The sequence below is a fragment of the Harpegnathos saltator genome, unplaced genomic scaffold (assembly GCF_003227715.2).
Source record: "Harpegnathos saltator strain DR-91 unplaced genomic scaffold, Hsal_v8.6 scaffold376, whole genome shotgun sequence".
NCBI classification, from domain to species: Eukaryota; Metazoa; Arthropoda; class Insecta; order Hymenoptera; family Formicidae; genus Harpegnathos; species Harpegnathos saltator.
In genome coordinates, this window is record NW_020230179.1 from 307125 (window position 1) to 334692 (window position 27568).

The following is a 27568-nucleotide window of genomic DNA, read 5'->3' on the forward strand; positions in this document are numbered from 1 at the left end:
GATATCTTAGATTTTACGAAATAACGCTTTAACATGGAAAACTGATGTGGGCCTTAAAAGGATCTCTTAAGGATGCTTTAGATATACAAAATCAAGTTTTGTTATACAAAATTAATAAGCTCTGAGGTAAAATTAACCCATTAAGGCCCATGCTTAAACCAGTAGAGACATGAAAAAAGTAACTATTGAGTTTCTGGCATGGCTCCTAGCAATGATTATTGGTGTTTCAAATTGGTTGAAAAAAAATTTTTGTAAACAAATTGTTGTAAACAAATTAAGAGAAATTAACTTTTCCGGAAAACTGACCACGCCAATCGATTCTACGGGAAAAATCACTAAAGAAACATGTATTACATTTTCGATTTTCCGCTTCATTTGTTGTTAAAAAATTACACAAACAATTTCTATATGGATGTACTCGCTCAAGCTCATGCCTAAACCAATAGAGATATGAAAAAAGTAACTACTGGGTTTCTGACATGATGGGTTGTAGCAATGATTATTGGTGCTTCAAATTGGTTGAAAAAAATTGGTTGAAAAATTGTTTACAACAATTTGTTTACAAAAATTTTTTTTCAACCAATTTGGACCACCAATAATCATTGCTACTAGGACCCATGGTAGAAACTCAATAGTTACTTTTTTCATATCTCTACTGGTCTAGGCATGGGCTGGAGCGAGTACATTTATATAAAGATTGTTTGTAATTTTTTAACAACAAATGAAGTAGAAAATCGAAAATGTAACACATGTTTCTTTAGTGATTTTTCTCTAGAATAGATTGGCGCGGTTAGTTTATCTGTAAAATTAATTTTTCTTAATTTGTTTACAATTTGTTTACAAAAATTTTTTTTCAACCAATTTGAAGCACTAATAATAATCATTGCTAGGACTCATGACAGAAACCCAATAGTTACTTTTTTCATATCTCTACTGGTTTAAGCATGGGCCTTAATGGGTTAATAAGATCTGAAGCGTGTAATAAAATTGTTATATTTTACTATTGTTTTGGTAGGTACGCCTCTATCTGGTTCTTTTAAAGATTTTTTAATACCGCAATTAAAAACAAATTTTATTAGTTTTATTAGTTGCCATATTCATTAGTCTCTTTCATTTCTCTAAAATTGCCTTTATTTTGAAATGCAGCAAACTTTAATAATAGTAAGAACTTTAATAAAAACAGTAACAGAATTTTTACGTATAAAGAATGCTATATTTTATTGTAAAGTATGCTATATTTTAAAAATAAAAAATTCTTGTTGTATACTAACAAGGTTATAAAGAAATTACAGTCTAAATTTTTTGGAATGAAAAGAACGAATATTTTTACTCAAGTAATAATAAAAATATTTCCTTATAAGGCCCTGTGGTGGATTCAATAAACATGCCTCGATAAAGACAGCCGCCTGGCGATGTAAGCCACGCGCCTCTACACGCTATCAAAGCACAACACTAAACGCTCGCCCAAAGGCCCTATTAATATTACCTTATAAGGCTCTGTTGATATTGTCTTATGAAGCTCTCATAATATTGCCTTATAAGGACTCGTTAAACCATTTGTTAGACATCTTGTAAGGCCCTTGTCTTTCCATCCCTACTAGGGTCCGAGAATATTAGAGAAAAATAATCAGGCCCTTATCAGAACCCTATTAATTTTTCTACTCGGGAAAGTGTGAGGGAAAAGAAAGGGCGATGTTGTTCCCGACTCGACAAGAACGACGATAAATTACGTCTCGTTTGCGGAAACGAACGCTTTGGGGGTCAGACACGGACGTGATGGTGCCGATTAAGCGCTCCTCGTCTCTTTACGGAAGGCATCGATTCGAAAACGCGCCGTCATCGAATCTCACGGTTCAACTGTCCAAGGGAAGAATCTCGATGTACCGAATACGAATTTCGGATAAAAGCGCGGCTCGTGAGAGATCACGTCTCTGATATTTGACAATGCTGCCGCCGAACCCTTTCGGACTTTCATCCCGATTTCTTGTGCGCCACGAGGAGTGTACGCGAGAAGATTAGTTTCCGCTTGCTCGTCGAGTAGCGAGTCGCGACGTCCTTGCGATCGACTTAATTTCCATTTAATTAGTTGTCACAGTGGCGCAATCGAGCGCCGATTGAAATCCCACATCTTATCAGCGAGCGAACGTTCTCAGGACGACGCGGAGTAGACGATGGCGGGGCGCGGCTGTAGGAGATTCCTTTCGCTTCTAGTGCTTCCCGTTGGCGCTTTCAACATCGATATGAGGATCACAGGAGATCCTAATGAGCGAGGTACACACGACGTCTGACATTTACGCCGCACGACTGCCACGTCGGGTTGAAGAACCCCGAACAAAGTGGCGCGTACAACGGGGAAGAAGGCCGCGTCAGAAACGGCGCAACAAGTGCATTTGGATTCGCGGTGCTGAAAGTGCAGTACGTTCGTGAGTGTATATTAAAGTTTCCGAGAGTATTTCGCGAATATTTCTCAGCGAGACTACGCGAGATCCCGCGCTGGGCGAGGAAAGCGACTAAAAGCCGTCGTTAAAAACGGCCCCAACTTAGCGACGTGCTCGAGATGTCTCTCCCGAATAGTTTTCTAGACTCTCTCGCCTTGTCCTCGCGAGTGGACTAGTCGTACTTATCGCGATTCCCGGAAACCCTTTATGCACTCTTATGCCGAAGTTAATCGCATGTTGGTTTTCCCGCGAGTTCAACGAGGCGTCTAGCGGACCATTAGTTCTTCCTCGGAAATCCGCGAAAGTATTTGGAAATGATGGAAAGCCTCTCCTTTTTCGGGTACGCTTCTTGTGACGCGACGGTTAGTTATCTCTCCCCCTCACAGAAGGCGAATCAAATAAAACGACACGAAACGCTGATGAGAGGCAACTTTCTCTCTGCACGGAGAGAATTTTGTTCAATAATATAGCACGCCGCATCTCGCGTAACTGGGATAAATTCATACTCAAGCCCATTTCACATTTTGCAACATTGTTAATTAATAGCTTACTCGGATATCTCTCTCTCTCTCTCTCTCTCTCTCTCTCTCTCTCTCTCTCTCTCTCTCTCTCTCTCTCTCTCTCTCTACTTTGTAACACAGAAATGGCAGAAATATCATGCATAAAATAGTTTCTCATATTGCCGTCAAATATACCACTCCGGAATAATATGAGAGTATCCTAGTCGGGCTCAAGCGAGTTCTTTTTTAATGTATGAAAATGTAAAGATTTTTCAGATAAATTCTAAATTCTCCCCCTGTGAGGAATTTGCGTATTGTTTACCTCCGAACTGGTCGAAGTCGTACTGTCGGCACTATCGGTATTGGCGATGGAGGAAAGGGGCGACCTCGTGCTCCGCTGGGCCCATCTACCCCTGATTATCGCCACCCCCGTCACCACGCTGATTTTCGTGGCCACGCTCGACGTCCTGTCCCCGGCCGCCCCGCTGCCGCCCCCGCTGGCCCCGCTACCGCCACTTCCGCCTCCGGCGCATAGCTCCAGGACATCGCCCAGAACTTCCGACAATTTGTCCGGCACTTTGACGAACGTGTGCACAACAACTGTTCGAGTTCCAAGGTCACGAGGGCCCGCGACGGGGCCGGGAGCTCGCGAGGGTTTAGCGCCCGGGCGTTATTGTTTCAACGCGCGACGACGCACGTGGCGGCGCGGCGGTGCGCGCTCGCTATCTGCGGAAATCTACATGAGGAAATTAACGAAAACGAATCAAGTAGGCTCCCACGCGATTATTTCCCGCTTCACCCGCCCCGCCTGTATCTGTAATTGAAAAACTTCGGTCGCCGCCCGCGCGACACTCCGGACGATCGGCACGAATCGCTCTTAACGATCTTCATCTCGCGTGACTGTCGAGCGAGCCCGGAACTTTACGTTCCTCTATCAAGACTATTTGGAAAGTGACGCAGTTCCGCGAGCGAATGGGGGGGGGGAGAGAGAGACAATTACGAGTTCCCGTTCCGACCGACGGGAAATCTTGATCGCACGATAGCGCGTTTATTCGCGCATACATGGGACTTTGTTGCAACAGCAAGGACATCGTGGGTCTGGATTTGATTTCGTGCTTTTAGAGACGCAAAGAGACGTAAACGTTTTGAGCGATGACATTTCTGATGCGTCGCGTCCCATCGTTTATTATTCGTGGACGTGGACTATATCGATTAAATCTGTCAACGGGGTGACGTTTGAGGTGAAGATACATTTGCCCGGAGTGTAATTCGCTTTCGTCAAATCAATCGTTCGTACAGCGATACATCGCTGTACGCCCGGGGCCGATTAATTATCTCATCACGTTACTTGGTCCGATCCGGATATGGACTCGGTGACGCTATTGGAGAGTGTATGTGTGTGTTTCGTCGTGCGCGAGATACATTTGTCCCGTATATTTCTTCTCTTCAACGGACTGCTTCGCGCTTTCGCGGTTGATTAAAAATCAATACCAGATTATCGAGACAATAGTTCCGCGTTACGGTTCCGCGTCAAGTGCTATTGTATTGTGTTCGGAGGCCAATATCATCGACTTTTTATATACGCGTGTCTAAATTTCATGAGATAATGCATTTGGAGTGAAGCGCGGCCGTCTGATTTTCGCGAGCAAAAAATCCGACATGTCGTTTCCAGATTGATAATCGGGCTCTCGTTCCGCTCATGATCCACTTTGTTTCCCCCGACGAGCCACCTACTACCACCCGTATCCGGTATCGCGTCAACGTTATCAGAGCTCTCCTACGCTTTCCTGATTTTTCCGGATCCTACATACATCACGGAGGATTATTATGGTATATAAGACGTTCAACCGCGAGGGGGAACACGCTAGATCGCGTTTCAGTAAGTGTCGTGGAGACGGTGGTAGGCAGTGCTGATCCGAGCATCAGCTAGAGAAATCGATATCTATTCTGATTGACGTCTACTTAAGTTCTCACCGATATTACGCTACAGTCGCCTAACCGCAGAGTATACTTTTCTTTTCGCGCGCGATCGATCGCTTAGCCCTTCTTCTCTTTACAAATCTATCTGCCCGGAAAGTTTTACATATCTGTCCCTTCGCTACGCACTCTCTCCCTCTCTCTCTCTTCTCTCCGCACCATCACCACCCTCTGTTAATCACATACAAAGCTGTACAGGAAGGCTTTTGATTTCATTACGGTTCACCGGTCGGACATAACCGCAGCTCATTACTCCACCGTGACCTGATCCAATTAATCTTGCGTCATTGACGTCTTCCGTTCTCCCCCGCCCCTCCCACCCTCTTAATACACACACTCTCGTGACGCGCGGAGAGAGAGAGAGAGAGAGAGAGAGAGAGAGAGAGAGAGAGAGAGAGAGAGAGAGAGAGAGAGAGAGAGAGAGAGAGAGAGAGAGAGAGAGAGAGAGAGAGAGAGAGAGAAAGAGAAAGAGGGAAAGAGGGAAAGAGGGAAAGAGGGAAAGAGGGAAAGAGGGAAAGAGGGAAAGAGGAAAAGAGAGAAAGAGAGAAAGACAGAAAGACAAACGTCTGAAGTGTCGAGGTCACAACTACTCGGACGCCACGCCGACCCGAGTCGTCATCGGTCGTATAAGCGGACAGAGCGAGCGAGGTTGGCTTTGGACAAAGTAGATCTCGCGACACCAGAACGTCACGATAATCAATTACACTTGTTTCTCGGACTCTCGTTACTACCTCGCTGGTCAGTTAGCCAGCCAACTACCTCTAGCCCGTCGCGATCGTTCGCGGCGAGTCACAAGATTAATTTCAAGCCCGCACTCGCGCCGATCGTGACTGCAGGAGATGATAAGGCGAATAAGCGCGACACGACGGTTCTCTCGATCCCTCTCGAACGATCGCGCTCTCCCGACTGTACGCGCGGATGTGTGTCACCCAGGTAGTGTCCGCGGTGTCGCGGGTGCTGGGGCCAGCCCGACTGACTTCGCTCCGCACCGTGTACGCGCCCGACCAGAGCCAAGGCTCGTGCACCACCAGAAAACGGCGATTCGCCGAGCATAGCTGGCTGGCTGGAGGTGGTGGCTGGTGCCGTCCGAGGGGCGGCGGGGAGATTGCCACCCTCAGCCAGAAGGGTGGCGAAAGGCGGAAGAGGAGATGGATATCGGCTGCGAGAGGGAGAGACGGAGAATGTTGCGTGCGCCGCAACAGGTTACACCTCAGGGACGAGAACGATCGCGGGGCGGGAGATATCGATAGCACTTTCATCTCGGTGGATACTTATACTTCTGATATCACGCGCGTCAACGTCGCCGGAATAACTAACGGCGTCGAGTGGCTCGCTAATTAATTATTAATCGGCTCGCGCATTTTGCGTGCCTGACGCGCGACATGTAATTGCCACATGCGGGCGTGCAATTGGAGAGAGAGAGAGAGAGAGAGAGAGAGCTGCTCTCTTTATCTTGTGTTTTTATTTTATGTTTATTCTGTGATTATACGTATGTATCCCGGCGACGTTCGACGATAAACGTTGATTGAGTCGCGACTGAATTCAACTTCCGCTCTCAGAAGTAGGAGCTTAAACTTTTAATCCGCTGAAATCTTAAGTGGTAATTCCGTGAAACTACTAGCGTAACTATTCGCGCAAGAATTTGCGTCGAGATGCTTACCAAAGTGGTTTGCATCGGGCTCGTTTTAACCGGGGGAAGCGTGAAAACAACTGACGCTTTTTCTAATTCGATTCATAAAAGTTACGGCCGCGCGATTTGTATGTCGCTCTTTAACCGCAAAAATGTCGTGCGTAGCGCGGGGACGTTTAACGTAATACGAGGACAATCTGCATCGCGGATTATCGCACAATAGCCTAACGCGTTAAAACAGGAACATTAAAAAATTTTTAATTCAGATTAAAAAAAAATGTATGTTGTTTGCTATATATTCTGTTGTTCTCTTTCTCTCTTCCTCTCGGTGTATTTTTCAGCTTCTTCGCGATCACAATAACGAACATAAAGAATGCAAACTGCCGTATCAATTTGAGACGCGAAATCGTTCCTCTTACGCCGCCTTATAATCGCGCGAAGAGATCTCGACGGCGAATTCGCTCTTCCGTAGCCCATTCAATAAAATTGTACAAATAAAAAAAGCAAAAAAGAAAACACTGTACGCACAATGCGTGTACAATTTGTTCGAGAAACTGCGAAATGAGATTGCCCGTGTGTGTAACGACGGCGATGTCTAAATTGAAGAATGTCTAAGAGCCTCGGAAGGCAATCTCGTATTAAGAATAACGTCGTGGTGTACGGTACATTAACCTAATTACGATGTGTCTTCGATGTACTTTGCATAAAACGGGAGTTCACTATCTCGCAAATTGATCCGTGCGGCAAGCTGGAACACATCAGACGCTTTATACGCGAGCGTTTACAAATACGCGTTACAATACATGCGAATATGCGCTACGTGTGAGCGAAAATGCGATATAAAATTCATCGAAACTTCCAGTGGTCTCAGTCGCTCGCTCTGAGAAATCGCGAGGAATTTAGCCCGGGCTTAATCTTCCGCACAGCTTAAATGTCGCAAGTTTCGCAAGAGCGTGAAAAGGATCGTCGTCGCGCTAAATTTCCCGACATCAAGTTGTATATCAAATTATAACTCCGAGGCGGACCTATTTTGCATATTCCGTCAGCCCGTCCAACGCGTAAAACGGAAGGGTGTTATGGGATATTTAGCTTATTATAAACAATAAGAAAAAAATTAATCCGGAAAAGCAGGCGTGTATCGGAGCAGTAAACGTGGCACTTTTAATTCCGGCTCGTTTGAAGTTAGTAATGGATTTCTACGATGAATAAGTTATAAATATTAGTACACATCAACGAACGTTAAAAGCGAGATCAAAGAGTGACTCGGCTTCGTAAAAATATCGTCGCGCCATGATGCACCTCGCACGAGCTGTGTCTGTGAAAACGCGGCGATACCCGTGACGATTACGAGCTCCGTCCGTATCGATCCAAATTTCAGATTCTGTGGTCTTGTTCGGCGCGGATTATGCGCGGAGGCACGACAATCGAGATAATATAAACCGTAAATTTATTTAATCCCATTTTCATTGAATTCACAGCCTCGGCCGCATTTGCGAGGAACAAGAATTTTATTTCGCTCGACGAACTTTTGCGCGCGCGCGAACGCGTGTAATGCATAATCGCATTCGGCTGACCTCTCGTCGCGGTTTGAATTTCGAAAAGTGGGCCGAAAAGATGTGGGTCACACACCGATCGAGTTAACCTTTGACATTAAATCGATTTGTTTACTTCGCGTTTCGCTTTACGTAAGAAAATTGCTTCCTCGCGTGCAATGTATACTTGACGCGAGTAAATATCATGTAAAAGAACGGCGAACGAAAGAAAGCTCCTGTGTTTCTCAAAGTGTATTCTCGAGTTCTTCTCGATGAGCGTACGATTATTAAAATTCATTTAACCAACAAGTGTTAACAAACACGAATGTGTATTTGATCCCTCTACAAATTAAACGTCAAGCTTGCTGCTGCGAAATCTTGAATGCAATTTCGCTTTTAATCCTGTGTATTCGTCGAAGATTACTTTCGCTGTAACTTATAATTAAAAAAATTTAATTTGTCATCTTTGCTTCAATACAGTTCAATTTCAATGAACAGTTTATCGCATGTTGCATGTAACAGCAATTTATCGATTGCTACTTTATCAAAAATTTCGTAAATAAAAAGACGCCCCCGCGATAGTAATAAGCGAATAGTTGCGTTGTGAATGTGTGTGTATGGTGTTAATTTTTCATCGACGTTATTTTGATCAAACAACTCTCTTTGCCACCGACGAGATAAGAATAAAGATCGCCGGCTCAATTCCGCTGTTTGATAACCTCTCGTCGGTAAATTTCGCCTCTCAGGATACATGATAAGCGCAAAAATGTAATTTTGCAGTAATACACAGTACACGTCGTTGCAAAATTGCAAAATATTGAAATAAATATAGATTGTAAGATTAATACTTTGTTATACCCTAAATGTCTGGATATTTATATCGGACGACTAAAGATGGTCGATAATGTTATCATTCTTTTATTATTATTATTATTAACTCCAAATTCACACCGCGGGTATATAAAAATGTTTCCAAAATTTTTTCTTACCGGCGTATTGTCGGCAGGTATAAGTGCGAACCAGAGCTAATCGTTTACCTCGGCGGTGCTTCCGCCGCACATCGATAATATCGAAGATAATATCGACAATTGCAGTGTCCTTCGGGTACATGCGACTCGTATCCTACCGACGTAACAGCGCCGAGTGTAAACGTTATCCTTTGGCGCTCAAAGGACCAAACCCAGCAGGATGCTGTGTCACTTTATCGACTCCCGACCAATGCTTTTTCGTTTTCCTCTGCCAGTGCAATATTTATGCATTGATAATAAAGATAGACAATTAAAAAAAAAGAGAGAGAAAGGGAAGAAAACCAATCTACCAATAAGCGTGGATAAAAGGCGCCTCAAAGACGTCCGAAATAGAACTAAAGTCAAACAGTGCTAAATAACTCAGAGGAAAAAAGTGCCTCTACGAATTAAGGAATCAATAAAATCAATAACATCGAAACAATAGTCATCCACTGATATTCGGAGGACGATGCTCTCATCGAACATTTCACGAAATATTCAGTTTTATACAATACATATTATCTATTTTGTAACACACGTATATAGAGTGTATAAAAACGGACGGAGAAATATCTCGAAAACTAAGCATTTTAGAAAGAAATGTTTTGAGGCAAAAGTCATTAAAATTAATTAATTGGCAGAAAAAGATGATATGATAAAAAATTGGGGTTTCCATTTAAGAAAAGTAACGATCAGTGAGTCATCTCGAAAGTGGCGCCATCTGTAAACAAAATGATACACTTGTTTTATGTCCCCTTTGAAACCATACAACTTTTGTCTGGAACATTTCTTTCTAAAATGCTTAGTTTTCGAGATATTTCGGCCCATCCCGGTACTTTTTGTACACCCTGTGTGTGTAGAATTGTCCAAGTGAAATGTTAGAGATATCGACACCGTCAAACTTGGTACTTGAGGAAAAATCGGACATTTCATACTTGATCATATCCAAACTTTTCACTCGAAATCGAACATTTCGTATTTAATGACCTAATGTACCCCGTGTTCTAAAAAACACTGCTCTTATATATTTTCGTTGGCCCTGTGAATATGGGATAACAAAAGTGAATACGGTTCAACAAAAGTCAGAATTCTGTGTTTTGAAAGAAAGGCAGGAGAAGCACCTTTAGTGGATGACTCTTGCATTCAATCAGACGGCAAATTAATGATTCTACTGACCCCGGTTTGCACGGCGTAATAACTCTTCTGAGGCTTTCTCCAACAGTCCAGCACGTGAGACGCCGATGCCGTGTGGCTGTGGTGGTGATGAAGCTGGCCATCGGTGATGCTGTTCCTGATGGTCGGTGGATCGGGCCAGCGATCTAGGTTGCTCCAATTCCACTTTCCCTTCTGCTTCACAGCGTAGTACCGATAGACTACAATCGTCATGGCCACCACCAGGGCTAATCCCGTGCCGGCTGCAGCGCCGAATATCGCGGACGAAACCATTATCTTGTGCTTGCACGTGTGGTATTCTCGATCGGATATCTGTTGTTTAATCTGTGAGAGAAATAATGAGTCATTATGATGAGCCGTATAATGTGCGCACAGATATTTAAATGACGTGGCGCCGAGAGATTTGCGGGATCCATTTTACCTTTCGCACAGTTTCTGGCAGAATTATTCTAAAAAATCATTTTTGGGAGACGAACCGCTCGCTCTGCTTGGGAGTTGAAAGATTAAAGAAAATTGTACAAATATGCCAAGCTGAAAGGATTTATAAATTACAAGAGAAGTACTTTCCTGTTACTTTTAATGCAATTCTCTCGCATAATAGACTTTGTACAAATCCCTAACGTGATAAAACGCAATAATATACTGACATAAAACTGAAGCTATACTGAATAATAAATTTATTAAACCATGAACATGAAAACCGATTTTATGCACGATCACACAAGAATACAAGCGAATAGAAATGAAGAGAGGGAAAGAAACTTATGTTTATTAAAATGAACCATATTGGACACTCACTAATCTGCGGTTGTTAATGAAACCCTGTTTATAATTAGAAATTATCGATAATCGTGTTGCCGCCAAGCTGCGGGGTCGAAATCGATAGCAATAACTGTTTGGCTGCTAACGAAGTTGTGCAGCATTAAACACGAAAACGGTTGAATGAAAAAGCGTAAATAGGTGAAAAAAAGCGAGCTGCGCTTCTTAAAACCACGACCACGGCGGATTTGTGTCGTAAAATGAATAACAATTTGAGACCTGAATGGGCGACGGTAAAAGCACGAAGCTTTTTTCAGACCGAAAGAGAGAGAGAGAGAGAGAGGGGGAGAGAGAGAGAGAGAGAGAGAGAGAGAGAGAGAGAGAGAGAGAGAGAGAGAGAGAGAGAGAGAGAGAGAGAGAGAGTTGTGTTCTTCGTTTATCAAATGAATTGTGACTCGTGTAATTAACATAGGCAATGAATTACTTCCTCCGCTCGCTGTTGCAACTTTGCCGTATCTATCTACTCGCTACTCCACCCCTTGTTTATAGAAGTTCCATGTTTCATAGTTAGGTAGTGAATTATAAGCCAACTGTACTCCTGTTTATACATAAAAAAAACTTGAATAATTTTGCACGAAGAATACAGTTTATGCAATGTTACTCATAAATAATTGGTGGGTTCTCAATCAAAGATCACACAGTTGTATCGTGTAAATTTCAACGAAATAAAAATTTCAACAGAGACTTCGGATGAAGAAAGAGTTGCAACGTTAAATATTTATAGCTCTGCCAAAAATATTATTTTTATTACATATTATTTACATTTGTATCATCGTATATTCTACCTAATACTTAAGATATAATCCAAATGAGAAGAAAGGAGAGAGAGAGAAAAGACTTGTATAAATCAACTCAATAATAAATCTAAGTAAATCGTTTTCGACATATTCATCTCTTTTATCTCATACCTTTCACAGAATCCCACTCCTTCGTTCCAATCTACAATTACAACGATGATCTCATCTTGCTATGATAAAAGGAACGAATCCAAGAACGAAGGAAAGAATTCAACATTATGTCGAATATTCTCCGATTTAAATCATCGTGGAATTTGACCGTGATCGTCCTTCGCGCCGACAATAAGGGAGCAGTACGCGTACTGAGAAAATTGCTTTTGTCTCGTATTTCTATATCAAAGGTCTCATTGTCAGACACGTGGTACACGTGCCGCAATGTGACCCGCGGAGATTTAAAGGTCGGTGATCCCGAATAGCACGAAATGTCTCGAGATCATCTTGGACGTGTTCAATACGTCTTAGGACACTCTCTCGGGCATTTTGGACATATTCAGGATGATCCTGGGACATTTCATAGCCGAGATATAATTTTTCGACGAAAATAGATAGTTTCGAATAAATGAAGTTTCCATTTCTCAAGAAATCATGTTAATCTCTAAATGTGCGGAAAAGCGCATGGGTAATTATGCAGTGTAGGGGATGCATCTTCAATGACTTTGACCTTGACATATGTTATCAAGGTTATCACTCTGAATAATGTGCAAAAGATTTCAGGTGACGTTGTTTGTTAAAAAGTTATTAATAAAAAAAGTTTCATCAATCGAGCGTAATTTTTCGACACTGTGTACATTTAGGTAAACTTTACACATGTGAGCTGAGAAGAGGCTCAACTGCATAATTATATTGAAAATACAAAACAAGTTTCATAAATACGATCTTTCGTCTTACTAAATTAATGAGTCTACTGTCTACTATATACTAAAATAACAGATTCTTAGCAAAGGCCCTTACACAAGTTGGGCACAAATAAATTACTTAAATGCGAACCTTGCGTAAGGGTCTTTGCTAATCTTCTCAGAATCTGTTATTTTAGTATACGGTAGACTTATCAGTTTAGAAAGACGAAAGATTTAAGTACCAAAACTTATGTATATAAAAACGAACGCAATTGGTACTCAGAATTGATAATTCGTTTTGATGGTTTTGAATACCATTCAAAAAGTTCAAATTTTCGGTCATTGTTTATTACAAACGGTGAATACAAATTACGTTCATTTTGTTGAACTTCTTTCGTTGATAATTTTTTAACAAACAACGAGCGCCGCCTAAAATCTTTTACACAGATGACTTTGACAACATATGTCAAGGTCATTGAAGGTGCATCCCCTATACCGCATAATTACCAGCGCATGTAAGAAGATGCACGTCTCTTGTTTCTAGTTGATTTATCACACATATCAAGTCGATGAAAATTAGAATAAAATACATGCGCACGCTTTCCTTCGAAATTTCTGACTTACGTCAATTCGTTTGCGAATCTTTCAATGAATTATGAATCCTCCGAGCTTCGACTGATGTTCGATATCGGCAAATGAAACACCTAGTACAACCTACACATGTACATTGACGCACAAAGTGTACTGACCTGAGATGCTTTAGACGCACACGAGTGCAATCTAACGGCCGCGTGACGTATTAGGAGTGGGGACAAGGCCGTACTAACGAAAGAGGTTACCCACTCACCCCGCCCGATAAGATTTTCTAGAATCACGTCTGTGGAACGCAGCTACGGAATGTAACGGTGCTTCTACCCCCGCATGACGTAATGCCGCAGGTGGCCGTTGAGGTAGTTATTTATATTTAAATAGCGCGGATCGGGAGCGCAGCGATCAATATGATTATCGATGTATTCATTTCTGAAAATCGGCTTGAAATAAAATTGTTGGAAAAACTGAAACTGCTTTCTAATCGACATGGAATTGTTTTTCCTTAATATGGAAAACAATTGATAACATTAGATTATCTTGATTAAAAACATTATCTATAATTTGTAGCAAAAATTAGTCCTAGTTGGAAGATGGGAAACTTTGGAAAAATGTCAAATCTCTATTTAATATATATACAATGTGCTATTATAAAGAACAATAATAAGTTTTTCCTAACTTCAATGGTGAGCTTCAAATAATTTTCTTCAGTTAATAATTAGCTAATTTGCTACGAACGAATCTTTTGTTTCATTGAATAATTTAATTCAATTTGTTCAATTGTGTAGGAAAAGTAACATTTAAATAATATAGATATGTATATATTTCATGCAAATTATTGACAACCTAAATTTTGAAGTATCAGTTCACATTTTGTACGTTCTTTTTTTAATTTTAACTTGTTATTTAACTACAATTTTGAAAGACTTTCTATTCTGATAAAAAATTCGACTTTAAATTATTTGCAGAAAAAATATACCGCACAACATCGATATCTACTAGCTTTTAAGGACCGCTTCACCTTTTCGTGCGACTGCCGTGACGAGATACGCGAGGAGGATAAAAGTTCCGCGAGAAGCTTATATTTCTTCGGGAGAGTTCGCGAGAAGAATTGCAACAACGTCGTGAAGTCGACCCAAGTCAATTCTCATTGTTTTGTTTCGCAAACGTTAATGTGCCATTTATACCCGCTTTATTCGGGAAACATGACGCTGGCGCGGATACACATTTCCACAAAAGTTTCCGACATGTAGATTGCCGCGCTTTCTTCGATTCCGTCAAGTTCGAGCTACCTTTGAAAAATGTAACGGACTCCCTCGCGGGAACGAGGCCGTTCCTAAGGGGAATTATGTGACATAATGTGGTTCTTTGAACGAGTTATTTGTGTTAAGCAAACGTGCGTCGGCTGACCTCTGTCGGATGTACGATTGCTCGTAGGAAGGTACGCGCTGACGGACGGATTTAACGTCAACATAAACAAGCACGCAGGATGCATTTTGCGTGTCGCCTTTGATGACTGATGGAGATAATTCCGTGTTTCGGATTTTGGCCGAAATTTGCAGTTCGCAACGCCATTAGCGAGTTCAAAGCCGCAGAAGCGCGGGAATGTATAATCGCATCAGCGATACTGTCCAAAACGCACCATTGTTCCATCAGAAACTCGCAAAATCTATTAATAACACGATCGCAAGTTTTTATTTTAAACTACTTGAAATTTCGGTTCCACATTAAACCTGCAAATTCTGTTGAACTTGTACTGCTAAGGACTGGAGGGTTCCGAAATAACGTTACACGAGTCACTTGTCCTACCTCGTTGATACAAATAATTACCGCCTTCTACCTATGTTGGATCTTAAATGCAGATTCACTTCAATATTATTTAACATTATTCTTTTACATACATTTTACGTACATTTAATTTTTCTTCCCAATTAAACCTATTCATTATACGTAGTTTATTTATGTGGAAAAAGTACAAGTACAGAGAGATTAACCGACAGAGAGATTCACACCAAGCTGCAACTTAATATCAGACAATGACAGACTGTGAATGCGAGTCTAAATTTCAACTCGGAATGTCCCTTCATTCTCGGGAGGTTTTCCAAGCGTTCGTTGAAAGAGAAAAGCATCGTGTATGACAAATGATTTCACACACCTGAAAATATATGATGTGCTCACTGTCCACGTCCCGAATTCTCCATTCCACTTAGATGCAGCATCCTGCTCTTCGTTTCCGCTCCGTCGTGGCAGCCTGAGTATTCGCTCTTGGCACCGACGCTCGCGCGGACACGGCGATTCGATCGCAGAAACGATTGTTAATTATTGCGATGCCGACGACAGCTCGATTCGATGTTTCAAGAGACAAAAACCAGCCGTTTTGTCAGCCGACGCGATTCGTATAACCAACACGCCGCACGCGTCGCGGCGATACGTGCGTCGCGCTCGTCGACTCGAGACATAATGACTCGGTTCACGGAAAAGCGCGCGTCGCGGTCGCACCAGAGTACCAAAACGATTCTGCGTCAATCGTCGATTGTCGTCGCCCGCCATCGGACCGCAGGTGATTGACGCGATAATTAACTCTCTTTCAAAACATCGTAGGCCTTTTCGAAGCGGCCAAACTTGCTCTCTCGTTTTCCGCATGTTTTCCGCATCCTTCTATATTGCGTCGCAGCATGATGAGCGACGAGCATACGATCGATGACACAGTCGATGTGTCGGCGCGTATCATTTTCGATGGTTGGTCTGGAACACTTCACCATTTTGAAAGAGTTCAATCGCATTCTCCGCGGCTACGCGTCGCGTTAATTACCAAATACGTGTTTTCCCGACAGAATCGTCGTATGCAAGCGAATGTCAGTGCCATGAGTATCCGGAATGCCATGACGGAACAGCCGGCAGCAGCCAGGAGCAGTCGAGAGCCAGGACGAAGGAAGCGGCGCACCGAGACACGAGCAGTGATGCATAAATTTTCAGGTATGCCGAATCATTGATTGTACGTACACAAAAAAGGCATAATAGCCTTAATATTCAATGCAAAGTTACTAGTATTTTCTAATCATACGAGTTCTTTCTAGACATTAACATAAAATCATCACTGTGACGAATATACTGCTTTGACAGGAATCTCGTTCCTCCTGTTTTGAATAATAAATAAATAATAAATAATAAATAATAAAAAATAAATAATAAATCAATATTGCGTAGAATTAAAACATTCTAAATTTAATTGCACAAAATTTTAAGGCTGTTATGCTGGTCACTGCACGAGATAAAGAAATACTCGAGTCGAAATTTAGACTGGCATTCATAATTTGTCATCAATGGATTATTTATTGTTCGATAATTATAGCTTCGTGAATTTCTGGTCATTTGTTAATCCGTACCTGCACTAATTGTATATAATAAAATAAATCAATCCCCAGCTTGCTGAAATGCGATCCATGAATATATCTGCAATTAATTATGCTCTTAATGAAAGATTATAAATAATTATGAATGCCAGCCTCAGAGTCTGTGGTAAATATCGCAAATGCTCTCGCAAATGCAAATATCTTTATCTTTATAATTTTTCTTGAACTGTGAGGCGTTCCATCTCGATTTCGCTAATGCTTTCTCATTTCTGTTTATTCTTGCTATTATGAACTAATACAAGTTTAAATCTTTATTAATGAACACCGCTACTGAAGGCGCAATTGCTACTATTATCTTCATAATTCTTTTTTATTTCTTTTAAATCTTTGAATCCTATTGAAATTTCCAACCACAGCCAAAGAAAATAAGAAAAGTGAGAATTTCTCTGTGAGAATCACAGAGAAAATTGGAGAGAAATACATGATAAATCTTTAATATACATTTATTTCACATATTCTATCTAAAGGGTGTTCCAAAATTCACGCAAGAAGTAATTTTGATAGAAAACACAGGTTTATAACGTTTTTACCTTCGTAAAAATTGTAAATTTTCTATTGATTCATAAAGTATACAGTATAGGGTTATGTATGGAATAGCATATCGGGTAAACGGCCACAGCGATGAGAGTTCGTTGAATGGATTATGGAACAACAAGTGGATGCTGATTTTTCGAACAAAATCATCTTCAGCGATGATGCTCATTTTCATCTTGATGGCTTGGTTAATCGACAAAATTGTCGCATTTGGTGTTCAGAAAATCCACGAGTGATTGTTGAGAAACAAATGCATCCACAACGTGTCATTGTTTGGTGCGGATTTTGGGCTGAAGGTATCATCGGATCATTCTTCTTCGAAAATGCGGCTGGTCAGGCAATAACAGTTAATGGTGCTCGCTATCGCGACATGATAAACCAGTTTTTTGTGCCTAAATTGCAAGATATGAATGTGGACGACATGTGGTTTCAACAAGACGGTGCCACATGCCATACAGCCCGAGAAACAATTCAATTACTGCATGAGCCATTTCCTGGTCGTGTAATTTTCCGTTTTGGTGATCAGATTTGGCCGCCCAGATCATGCGATTTAACGTCGTTGGACTTTTTTCTTTGGGGTTTTTTGAAGTCTAAGGTTTATGCCAACAAGCCCACAACCATCCACGACTACCTACGCCTTGAAGGAGGAAATTGAGCTCTGTATCAAATTCAGCCACATTTATGCAAAACGGTCATGGAAAATTTCAACAAAGGAGTGCATATGTGCCAGCAAAGCCGTGGAGGCCACTTACCCGATATGCTATTCCATACATAACCCTATACTGTATACTTTATGAATCAATAAAAAATTTACAATTTTTAATTATAAACCTGTGTTTTCTATCAAAATTACTTCTTGCGTGAGTTTTGGGATACCCTTTATAACCAAGCAGATTACGCAATTAATGCATATATTGAGTAAAATTTTTGATAGAGGTGAAATGCAGGAGAACTATTGAAATAACAGAATATTAAATAATATTCTGAGAATATATCTTGTCCTAATATTCAAGTGACAGTAACAACTGAAAGTAAGACAGTACAGTCTATATAACTTAGATATTCTTCATTGAGATTCTTCAGATAGAAGAGAATTCGCAAGATTAATTTAAAATAAAAATTCTGATTCAGGTTGTTTGCTTCGTATTAATGCACAGATGCGAAAGGTCGCCTCTACGCGACGGTTTATAAATATTTAATCAGCTTACGTGTCAACTATTTGTAAAGTCAATACATACGAAACTTTCTGGAATTTTTTAAGCTTGTACGCCCGACGGTATTTGGTTCTAGAAACGGGTCAAGAGGGTGAGATATCGGGAGGATGGGTGAAGAATTTTTCTGTCGCACCGCGACGCAAATTTAATCAGCGATTGAATTGCAATTTGACACACGGATTGTAATTTAACAGCGAGTTACATGAGATTCTGCTTCGGGGAATTATGCGATTCCTATTACGTGCGCGAAAAATTTACTAGCTGGCAGTAGGAGAGAAAAGTCCGAAACCCGCGGAAAACTAATTTAATCAGATCAAGAAAACGATTTCGTGTCTTCGGGCTTTTCATCGGTCTTTTATAAATTTCCGGCAAATCTCTCTAATTCTCTAACAATATAACAATATTCACGGAGGTGTATCTTTTATCGATTTACACGGATTTTCAAAGCCTATGCGAAGTGAGGCTCTGCGACGAACACGTGGGCGTGAATGGCACATTGCGGACTGCGATTCTTGAATAATAATGAGTAGCCACTGAGTAAACAACTGTCTTCTAGCGGGGTGGGTGATGGGAAAGCAATTTACGACTCACTCGGATTACTCGATGACGAGGGTAAAAACAGTCACGTACTCTTGAGAATTTTCTATTCGGATGCAATGATTTGTAGTTTAAATTGTTCTTGCAAATTATACGGCTGCCATCCAAAAGCCGCTTTGTCGCGAAGCAATCAGTAAAAAAAAAGTAAATCCACGTCATGTACAGGACGGAGAATAAAATGGAGGACGAAATCGATTTTTTAATCTTTTACAAGCCTCCTACTTGCCCTTGTCGGTGTCCTTGTCGAGAAAAATATTGTGTATTCTACTTCAAATCTTTCTATCTGGAAATAACTCTCGAAATAACTCGGGAATTCATCAGTTGTCGGCCAATTCAAGTGAATATATTAATATTAATAAAAAAAAAATCACAATTGATATTAAAATTAGTATCAATATTAAAATCGATTAATTGATACACAATTAGTATTAAAATACACAATTGATATTGAAAAGAAAAAATAGATATTACCTTAATACGATAATGTTATGTACGAGAAAGACAAAAATAACGACAACAGCGAGATATCGATGCAATACGAAGCGAAAGGTATCATTCATGTCCGAAACTTGGAGACTTCATCTTATCGGAGAATTTTTCTAGAGGCACGTACAATCCATATCAGTCCCTCCTGCTTTATTATGTCTCCCCGATGAAACATTGATAGGAATTGAAAAGAGGCAGCGAAAGGAAGAGACATAAATTTCAGGGTGGAAGTTTTAATGGATTGTGAATGTTAATTAACGACAGTGTTAGTTGTCGGAAGAGATTGTTCTGGGAACGTGGAAACGAGTGATATTTCATATCCGAGTGATAATAATAGATAATACAATATGTGGAAGTATCACGCGGCCATTAAAGTAATCGATCCGTCGTCTGCAGTATCTGAAGAGAGAAAGAACAATGAACGCGGGTCATATAACGAGTCCTAGCGCGATGATTGATTCGTAATAAGTGCACGAAAAATATCGATGAACAAGGTGAACCTCTACATTGTCTGTCACATTATAATATATGATCGTTGAGTAATGTAAATTTTAATTTTATATTATCTCTCTCTCTCTCTCTCTCTTTCTCTCTCTCTCTCTCTCTCTCTCTCTCTCTCTCTCTCTAACTCGTCATAAATTTAAATATTTTATACGCATTTTAGCGTTGCGTAATTTTTCCCGACTGTCTCCGACGTAAGATTTTTCGCGAGATAACGAATTGTAGCGACGTTTATCGTTCATCTTTTTCATTGCGAAATTGTCTCACGCAATATTAAGATTCATAAGTGAGGTAAAAAGCCGAGCCGCTCATTATGTATAATTCTGGAAAATCCGTGAACAGCAATTAATGCTGTTAAAGTAATTATCTGTCAGCAGATTTCGTTCCCGTCGCTGAAATCGCGACGATCCCCCGAGCGGATTAATACGATAATTATATTTAATAACTCAGCGGGAGACACAGACACTCATAGGTCTTTCGTAATGTTAAACGACCGTCGCGCGGAATCAATTATTTGCTCCTGGCGTTTGAGAGAACTGAAGTAATTTATATTACGCTCAGATATTTCGTTTGTGAGCGGACATGGAAACATTTTTATCACATGACACATGATGAGAGACAATGGGGTGTATTAAATTTCAATATATGAGTGAAATGTGAAACAAGATCTTTAGTTTCCTCGCGCAATAAACCGGAATAATTTTGTCGATTCTGTCGGAATTACACGGCATTACTTCTTCGAAAGTTAATGGGGGAATTATCGAGATACGAGTGGAGAAAATTAGCGCATGTGTGTGCATGTGTGTGTGTGTGTCGAAGTCAGAATTTCGTATTTGTGCTGCCTAACAGGATTTTGCCATATCACGTTCGCGGCAGTACACGTGCTTATTTTATACAATGGCATCGTGTGCCCGCACAATGCACGCATTCCGGATATTCTTCCGGATATTCTCGGGCAGAAAACAAGGTCGGGGACAATAAACAGATCCGATTATGCGCGATATATCATCACGTCGACGTTATGAATCCCCAGTATCGTTTCTCGCGGAATCGTTAAATTCGCTATCGTTAAATTCGCGGAAGAAATTATATGCCTCGTGCGACAATTTAAGGAATCCGTTTATCTTGCTTAAAGCTTTACTTAAAACTCATAATTATGCGCCACTATGCGCACACTCAGCTTCTCGCTGTGCGATTGTTCATTTTTTCCGCGAGATTAAGCCCGGATTATTGTCGTATCATGACGACAAGCGGCAAGGAAAATTGCTTCGCTTAAATGTATTCTTGACTCCTTGGTTCTCAGCGTGCAATTTATTTCGCGATTGTTATATACGTGAAGTGAATGAACGGGTATTATATTTAGTTTGCGCTTTTCTTTTAGTGAAAGCTATAATTTTATTCGTATAGCTGAAAGCTTTTGACGTCTAACAGCTTGCTGCGTCTGTCGACTTCGCTCGTTTAAATATTGTTGAAATTAGAGACAGAAAATGTACCATCGCTTTCGGTATATTTCTATTTATAATAAGTAAATTGAGTATCTTTTTATTGATGAGCAGGATAGACGATCGGTGTAGCTGACAGTCTCGCTTCACGATACATCATTCTCTAGTAAATCCCGGCATTTTCTGTTTACGACGACTGTTCTTTGAGATTCCGTAAATCAATATATTCGATTTTCTCGTGCAAAACAAGAGCCTCTGTAACTTCCTTCACCATAACAACGTTAGCTTTATTGCATTCTCGATGTCTTTTTTTTCATATTACGCGAAAATTGTGATTTTTTAAAAAAGATGATATATCGACACGGTTGTTCATTTTTGGTATAAACCGTGCATTTAATAAATATCTACAGAGAGAAATATCTACAATAAATATCTAACAGAGATAAAATATTTATTAAAATATTTATTTGCAAAAGTATAGTTTTCTGTCCATTGATATAGCAGCGAAGGGGATCGAATCGTTTGTTTAGAAAACAAATCCTTTTACGATTTTTACAAAATATTAAATGTGATATAAATTGCGTATCATCCGACTGTGGTAACATCAAAATAATCACGAAATTCACCGTTGTACAAAAATATGAACGAAAATATGAACGAAACGATTGACAACATGCATGTAGTTCGACAATATTACGTTCCATTGTATAAACATTTGATCTTATAACATAGGAGATGTGTAGAATGGTTTAAAGTTACAAAAAAAAGAATCAAACATTGAAATATTTTTCCGCAATTTTATATTGCGCGTACATCTGCTTTGCAATCGATTCTTGTAAACAATCGCTTACAAAAACATCCAATAAACAGGTAACGCTATATGTCTGTAAAATTTTTCGTGCAATTTATTATCGTAATCTCGTCCTCTCGAATCAGCTGATTCGCCTAGTAAATCGACATCGAACACCCGAATTCGTCCACGTCATCGCCTCGCACGATTTCGTCGTGTGACCTTAACGAGTCGAATATTATTAAATCGAGAAGTTATAATATTTTCATGTAAAATAATATGATGTAAAACTGATCGTACAAATTCAGCTTTTACGATAAGACTAAAGACTCTTTCTCTTTCTCCGTAATTCCATTCTCCGATTCCTGTAAACAATTGCTTACATATGACACTCACAATAAACAAGTAACGCGCTATGCCTGTAAAATTTTTCGTGCAATTTATTATCGTAATCTCGTCCTTTCGGAAATCAGCTGATCTCCCAGTAAATTGACGTACTTAATATCACAGAGCAACAAATTTCTCTCATAATCTATATAGGAAGAAATGTTGGGACAATTTTAAAGGTGAAAAGTGTACGCGATCTTAAAACACAGTTATCAAATAGAGAATACATCGCTCGATACATCGTCAATAGAAAAAGAGAAACGATGCAAATAAAACAAGGAAATGACATCAGGTAATAACGTCTCCTTACCTTTGTGATAGAACGCGAAATTCCACATCGGAAATCTATACGCGACCTGACGAGGTTTACAAGTGGAATATTCAGTCGTAGTCAGACACGGGTTTCCAGTAGAAACGACCAGTGTCGCGTTTGTTCATTCAGTAGATATACCGACGATACGGTCCGCCCGGCACGAACATAATCTGCGTACCGATTGTTTATCCTCCGTAAGTTTCCGCTCTGATTGCGAAATACCGATGCGTAAACAATTCGATATTCATCGTTTCCGTCGCAATTGTAGTTTGCGATCAAACGCGATCGAAATGCTCGCTCGAGCACACCGTCGAGGAATCGCGAGAAACGGCGCGAGCGTCAGAGATCGACCGGCCGGTTACCTCGATGTCTCTCTCTTTCTCTCTCTCTCTCTCTCTCTCTCTCTCTCTTTCTCTCGTTGATTTCTAACAAAATTAAGTAAATTCACACGGTAGTTGCTTGTGCCACGGCGCGTCAACGACTGAACCTCTCTACCAGGTTTAGCCAGATACGCTCTTGGATAGGGAGAAGGGAGAGCGCGAGGGAGAAAAAGAGAGGGAGCGAGCGAGAGAGAAGCCAGGGAGAAAAAGGGAGACGTACGCGAGCGTAGGTGGCAAAAGGTAGATACGAAGGGGAGGGGGAGAGAATAAGAGGCTGAGAGGGATAGATGAAGGCAGACGAAGAAGAATCCAATCTAGACAGAGCACGGATCAAGGATGGATGGTACAGAGGGTTGACACAGAGGGAGATCAGATGGAGTAAACGGAAAGTAAAGAGTGTGTATGTGTGTGCACTGTTGATCGCATAAACGAGAGAAACAAAGGGAGAAATAGGAAACGGGCAGCGAAGTAAAAACACTGTAAGACACGACAGAATAAAGAGAGAGAGTAACCGGATAATGGCTCGTGCACATATCTCGCTGATATCCAGTTTTTATCTTCGAGGATTTATCGGCTGGCTTTTATCAGTAGCGGTTAATAAGCATATACGGTGACTTGATTTTTCGTTGTCGAACGTGGAGAATGGACAGAACACGCGCGCGCGCGCGCGATGAGAAATATGAAAAATATGAAAAATATTGGAGATATGCCATTTGCGCGAATAGCAGTTATTAACGAAGATCGTACCTGCATTTGGATGATCTCTAATATCGTGATACCGAACGAGAGTGCTGCAGTATATAAGCGGGTTTCGTACTCTATTTTTTTGTAATTGACTGCGAATGAAAAGGTTAATAGTTCAGAAGTACGCTTAAAACGTGCGATACAAAAGAACCGATGGAGGAGGGGGGGGGGGGCGATGCGAGCGACTGAAATTACATTTTCTTTCGTGGATTACTTATATTCTTCCATGTGCGAGAGACAAAATAACGAACGCGGGACGAAGCGAAAAACACTATTGTACCAATATTATCCCTCGCTTCTTATTGCAGTGCAAACGTTTTATATCGGACAGATATGTTATCGTGTATTGGATTGACCGCGCGATCGATAAAAGAGACACTGCGGAAAATTCGAAGGCAAAGTGTGGACGCGTGTAAAGTGGAAATGTAAAAACTTTGTGGGAAGAAGAGGCGTTTGGCACTTGGCTGGAATGCATAAGAACTCAGCTGCATTTGCATGCAATTGCTGTCGCCGGGTTCGTCTCGCAGTGAAGATATAGATATAGCTGCCGAAGGAGATGAAACTCTAAAAGGAATCTCGCCCCGATGATGCGACCTTGACCTTGACATATGTATGACCGTATGTATGAGTAATTTTTGGCGAAACTTCCGAAAGCGGCCATGCTCCGATTTCAACCAAACTTGCCGAAAAGCTATGTTATAGGTTAGAATGGAAGGTTATAAAAGGATTTTTGGCGACGCAAACGTTAAGTAATTTTTAAACAATTTTAAGTTGATCGGTACTTTTATCATATTTTATGTCCGCGCATGAAAACTTAAACACGTTTAACGCAATCGGCGGCAACAAATAAAAAAATACCAAAAAGATTTTTTACAACTCAATATATTGGCGGAGGCAGAAAGGAGACATTGAAAGTAAGAGAGGGTACGCGTAGCGCGCCGTGCTAACGCACTTGCAACTTACGCATTTACGAAACTTTTGTGGTCAGTGCAGCACGCATCTGATCTAACACGTAAGTTCCAAGTACGTTTAACAGGGTGCGCTACGCGCGCCCCCCCCCGCCCACCTACCCTTCACCCCACAACCGCCCGCCCACCCTCGTCACAAGTATGCACAGCGCACGAATGCACATACTAATATAGTGAATAGCACTACGCACGCGATTGTTGACTATGCTTCATAAACTTTGAATCATAAAAATAGATATAAGATATGATATAAAATAGATATAAAATATGATAAAAATACTGCTCAACTTAAAATTGTTAAAAAAAAATCACTTAACGTTTGAGTCGCCAAAAATCCTTTTATAACCTTCCATTCTAACCTGTAACATAGCTTTTCACCAAGTTTGGTTGAAATCGGAGCATGACCGCTTTCGGAATAACAGCCTAATTTTTAAAGGTCTCTGAAGGTTTCAGCTATCACTTGTCGTTTGTTGTAAAAAGATTATCAACAAAGCGAGACGTTCGCACAAACGAATGTTGGATGGGACGTACGTTGGTCGACGTTAATGTGATTTTCGCTCACGTTGAAATTACAAATTCAAATCTGTAGGGAAGCGATGTGTTGAAGTTGGCGATGTAAATACGTGTTACCCGTTGAGAGAATTCCATCGGACATATCCGGTCTTTATGGGTCTTGTTTGTAAATTTACAGTTATTGCAAACTTCATCGCCGCTCTACATATCGCGTTGTTTGCATTTCCCGTTTACGCGTCAGGTCTACGCGTTCCCTGTTTTTCCAGAGGTCGATACGTCAAGTTCTATCTTACGGATGGCGAGTAATATAGAGCGTCTGTTTCTCATTCATCAATTACTTGTCTAATCGCTGATATTTTCATATGTCGTGTGCATTTCGCATTACTTCAATGTTAAAAAATGAAGAGATTTGTGCCTTTCTGCAAAAATACATTATAAGTTTTGTTTCTTATGACGGTGTCTTCTTATCTCGTAAAATTGTGAGAAATACAGAGAAATATTTTCCACATCTATTTATCGATTGACGCAAAAATCAATAGTAGCATCAGTCAATAACAGTATCAACAGCTTCATCGAGATGAAGCTTATGCAATTCGCTGAAAAGAGAGGCTCATCGGAGGCATAAAAATAACTGCATCCTGCGCCCTTGGGGCGAATGTTATAATTTTAATAAACATAAAAATATCAGTAATATCAGTCCCTGAGTTCCCTCGCGAGATTCCGCTTGTGCTAATTTGGACAATCAACTAAGTAATTAAATATTGATACGCAAAAACGGGTAGACACATCACATTCTTTGATGAATTGCCGCACGACAAGGTGATCTATCCGCACATGAAGGATACGGAATGACGCAGCGATTGAATTAAACGCGGTTAGGCGAGGACGACGAGGGGGCGCGTGAACGCTGGTCTCGAAGGAGTTACAGGTGGTTGCCCCACGAAGAAAGACGCGAGAAAAAAGGCTCTTACAAGAGCCGCGAGGAGAAAGAATGTGATGTGAGGAAACCGGCAATAAGCACAGTACGGCCAAGGCCCAATTTGTACTTGAATAATAGAGCAAGTCAATTTCATAGACAGATGAGAGAACTGACGTAAGTTGAGTGCGCCATTCATCGAGTCTGCATTGACAGTCGTCGAACGAGTGGGTGTGCGTGTGACCTCCGAGTGTTGCGAGGTACAGTTAGGTAAACAACATCGTGACAAAATGATCTCGATAAAACATCTCTCTCTCCCTCTCCCCCTCCTTCTCCCTCTCCCTCTCCTGGGGAGGGATAACGCGTTTGTGCTTTATCACAAGTCTCGACGTGTACACAAGGCAGGGTATACGCATATACATATCGTGAGCTAACTTCTGCTCTTCGAAACTAGACTAGAACTAACCGGCACGCCTGACTTGGCAGGGATTTATCGTAGACCGGCCTGGTGCGATAGCCGCGGCCTGCGTACGTGCCGCGTAACGATGCCGCGCACCCCCCACGCAATCACACCTTATTAGCCGCGACATCGACACAGCGGCTTATAAATCACTCCCTGAGCGAGCCGCGTTTGCGTCTGACATTTATCGCATGACAGTAGCACGGGCGTAACGCGCATCATGCTGAGGGATTTTTCCCTCTCGCCCCTCACTCCCCCCCTCCTCTCTCTCTCTCTCTCTCTCTCTCTCGGACGTTAGATGTTACAAGAAGAAAACGCCATATCGACAGAAGTGTCAGAAGCGAGCGGGAATGTCACGCGTGAAATATCAAGCGTCTGAGAAGCGCGGCCGCTTGGTCGCGCGGCCCGGCCGGTGTGATTTCTTCACCGCGCGCGCGCGCGCGAGTCAGCCTCGAGGAAACGCACGAAAATCCCTCGGCGAGTTTTCAGGCGGTTGCGATTGAACGGGTCTGCAAGTTTCACGCTGTGCGCCATCCCGATACAGCCGCCTGCGCGCGTGGCGCACACCCGGCGCGGAGAGAGGGAATCTGGCGACGGGGTAGTTTCTCCCCGC

At 41.3% G+C, this 27568-nt stretch overlaps 1 protein-coding gene across 5 annotated transcripts in view; it reads right to left on the minus strand.

Moving 5' to 3' along the window:
• Sytbeta (Synaptotagmin beta) overlaps positions 1-23348 on the minus strand; it is a 38007-nt gene extending 14659 nt beyond the window's left edge. Inside the window, exons 1-2 of one of the 5 annotated variants that reach the window (XM_025300551.1) lie at positions 22972-23348; positions 10261-10581 (exon numbers count right to left, since the gene is read on the minus strand). In XM_025300551.1, coding sequence (XP_025156336.1) covers positions 10261-10530 — 270 coding nt within the window. In that variant the 5' untranslated portion in view covers positions 10531-10581; positions 22972-23348. Of the gene's footprint in view, positions 1-10260; positions 10582-15452; positions 15573-22971 lie in introns of those variants that run through there. The other 4 variants (XM_011155966.3, XM_025300549.1, XM_025300550.1 and 1 more) reach the window with 4 other exon arrangements.
• Positions 23349-27568: the final 4220 nt, after the last annotated feature.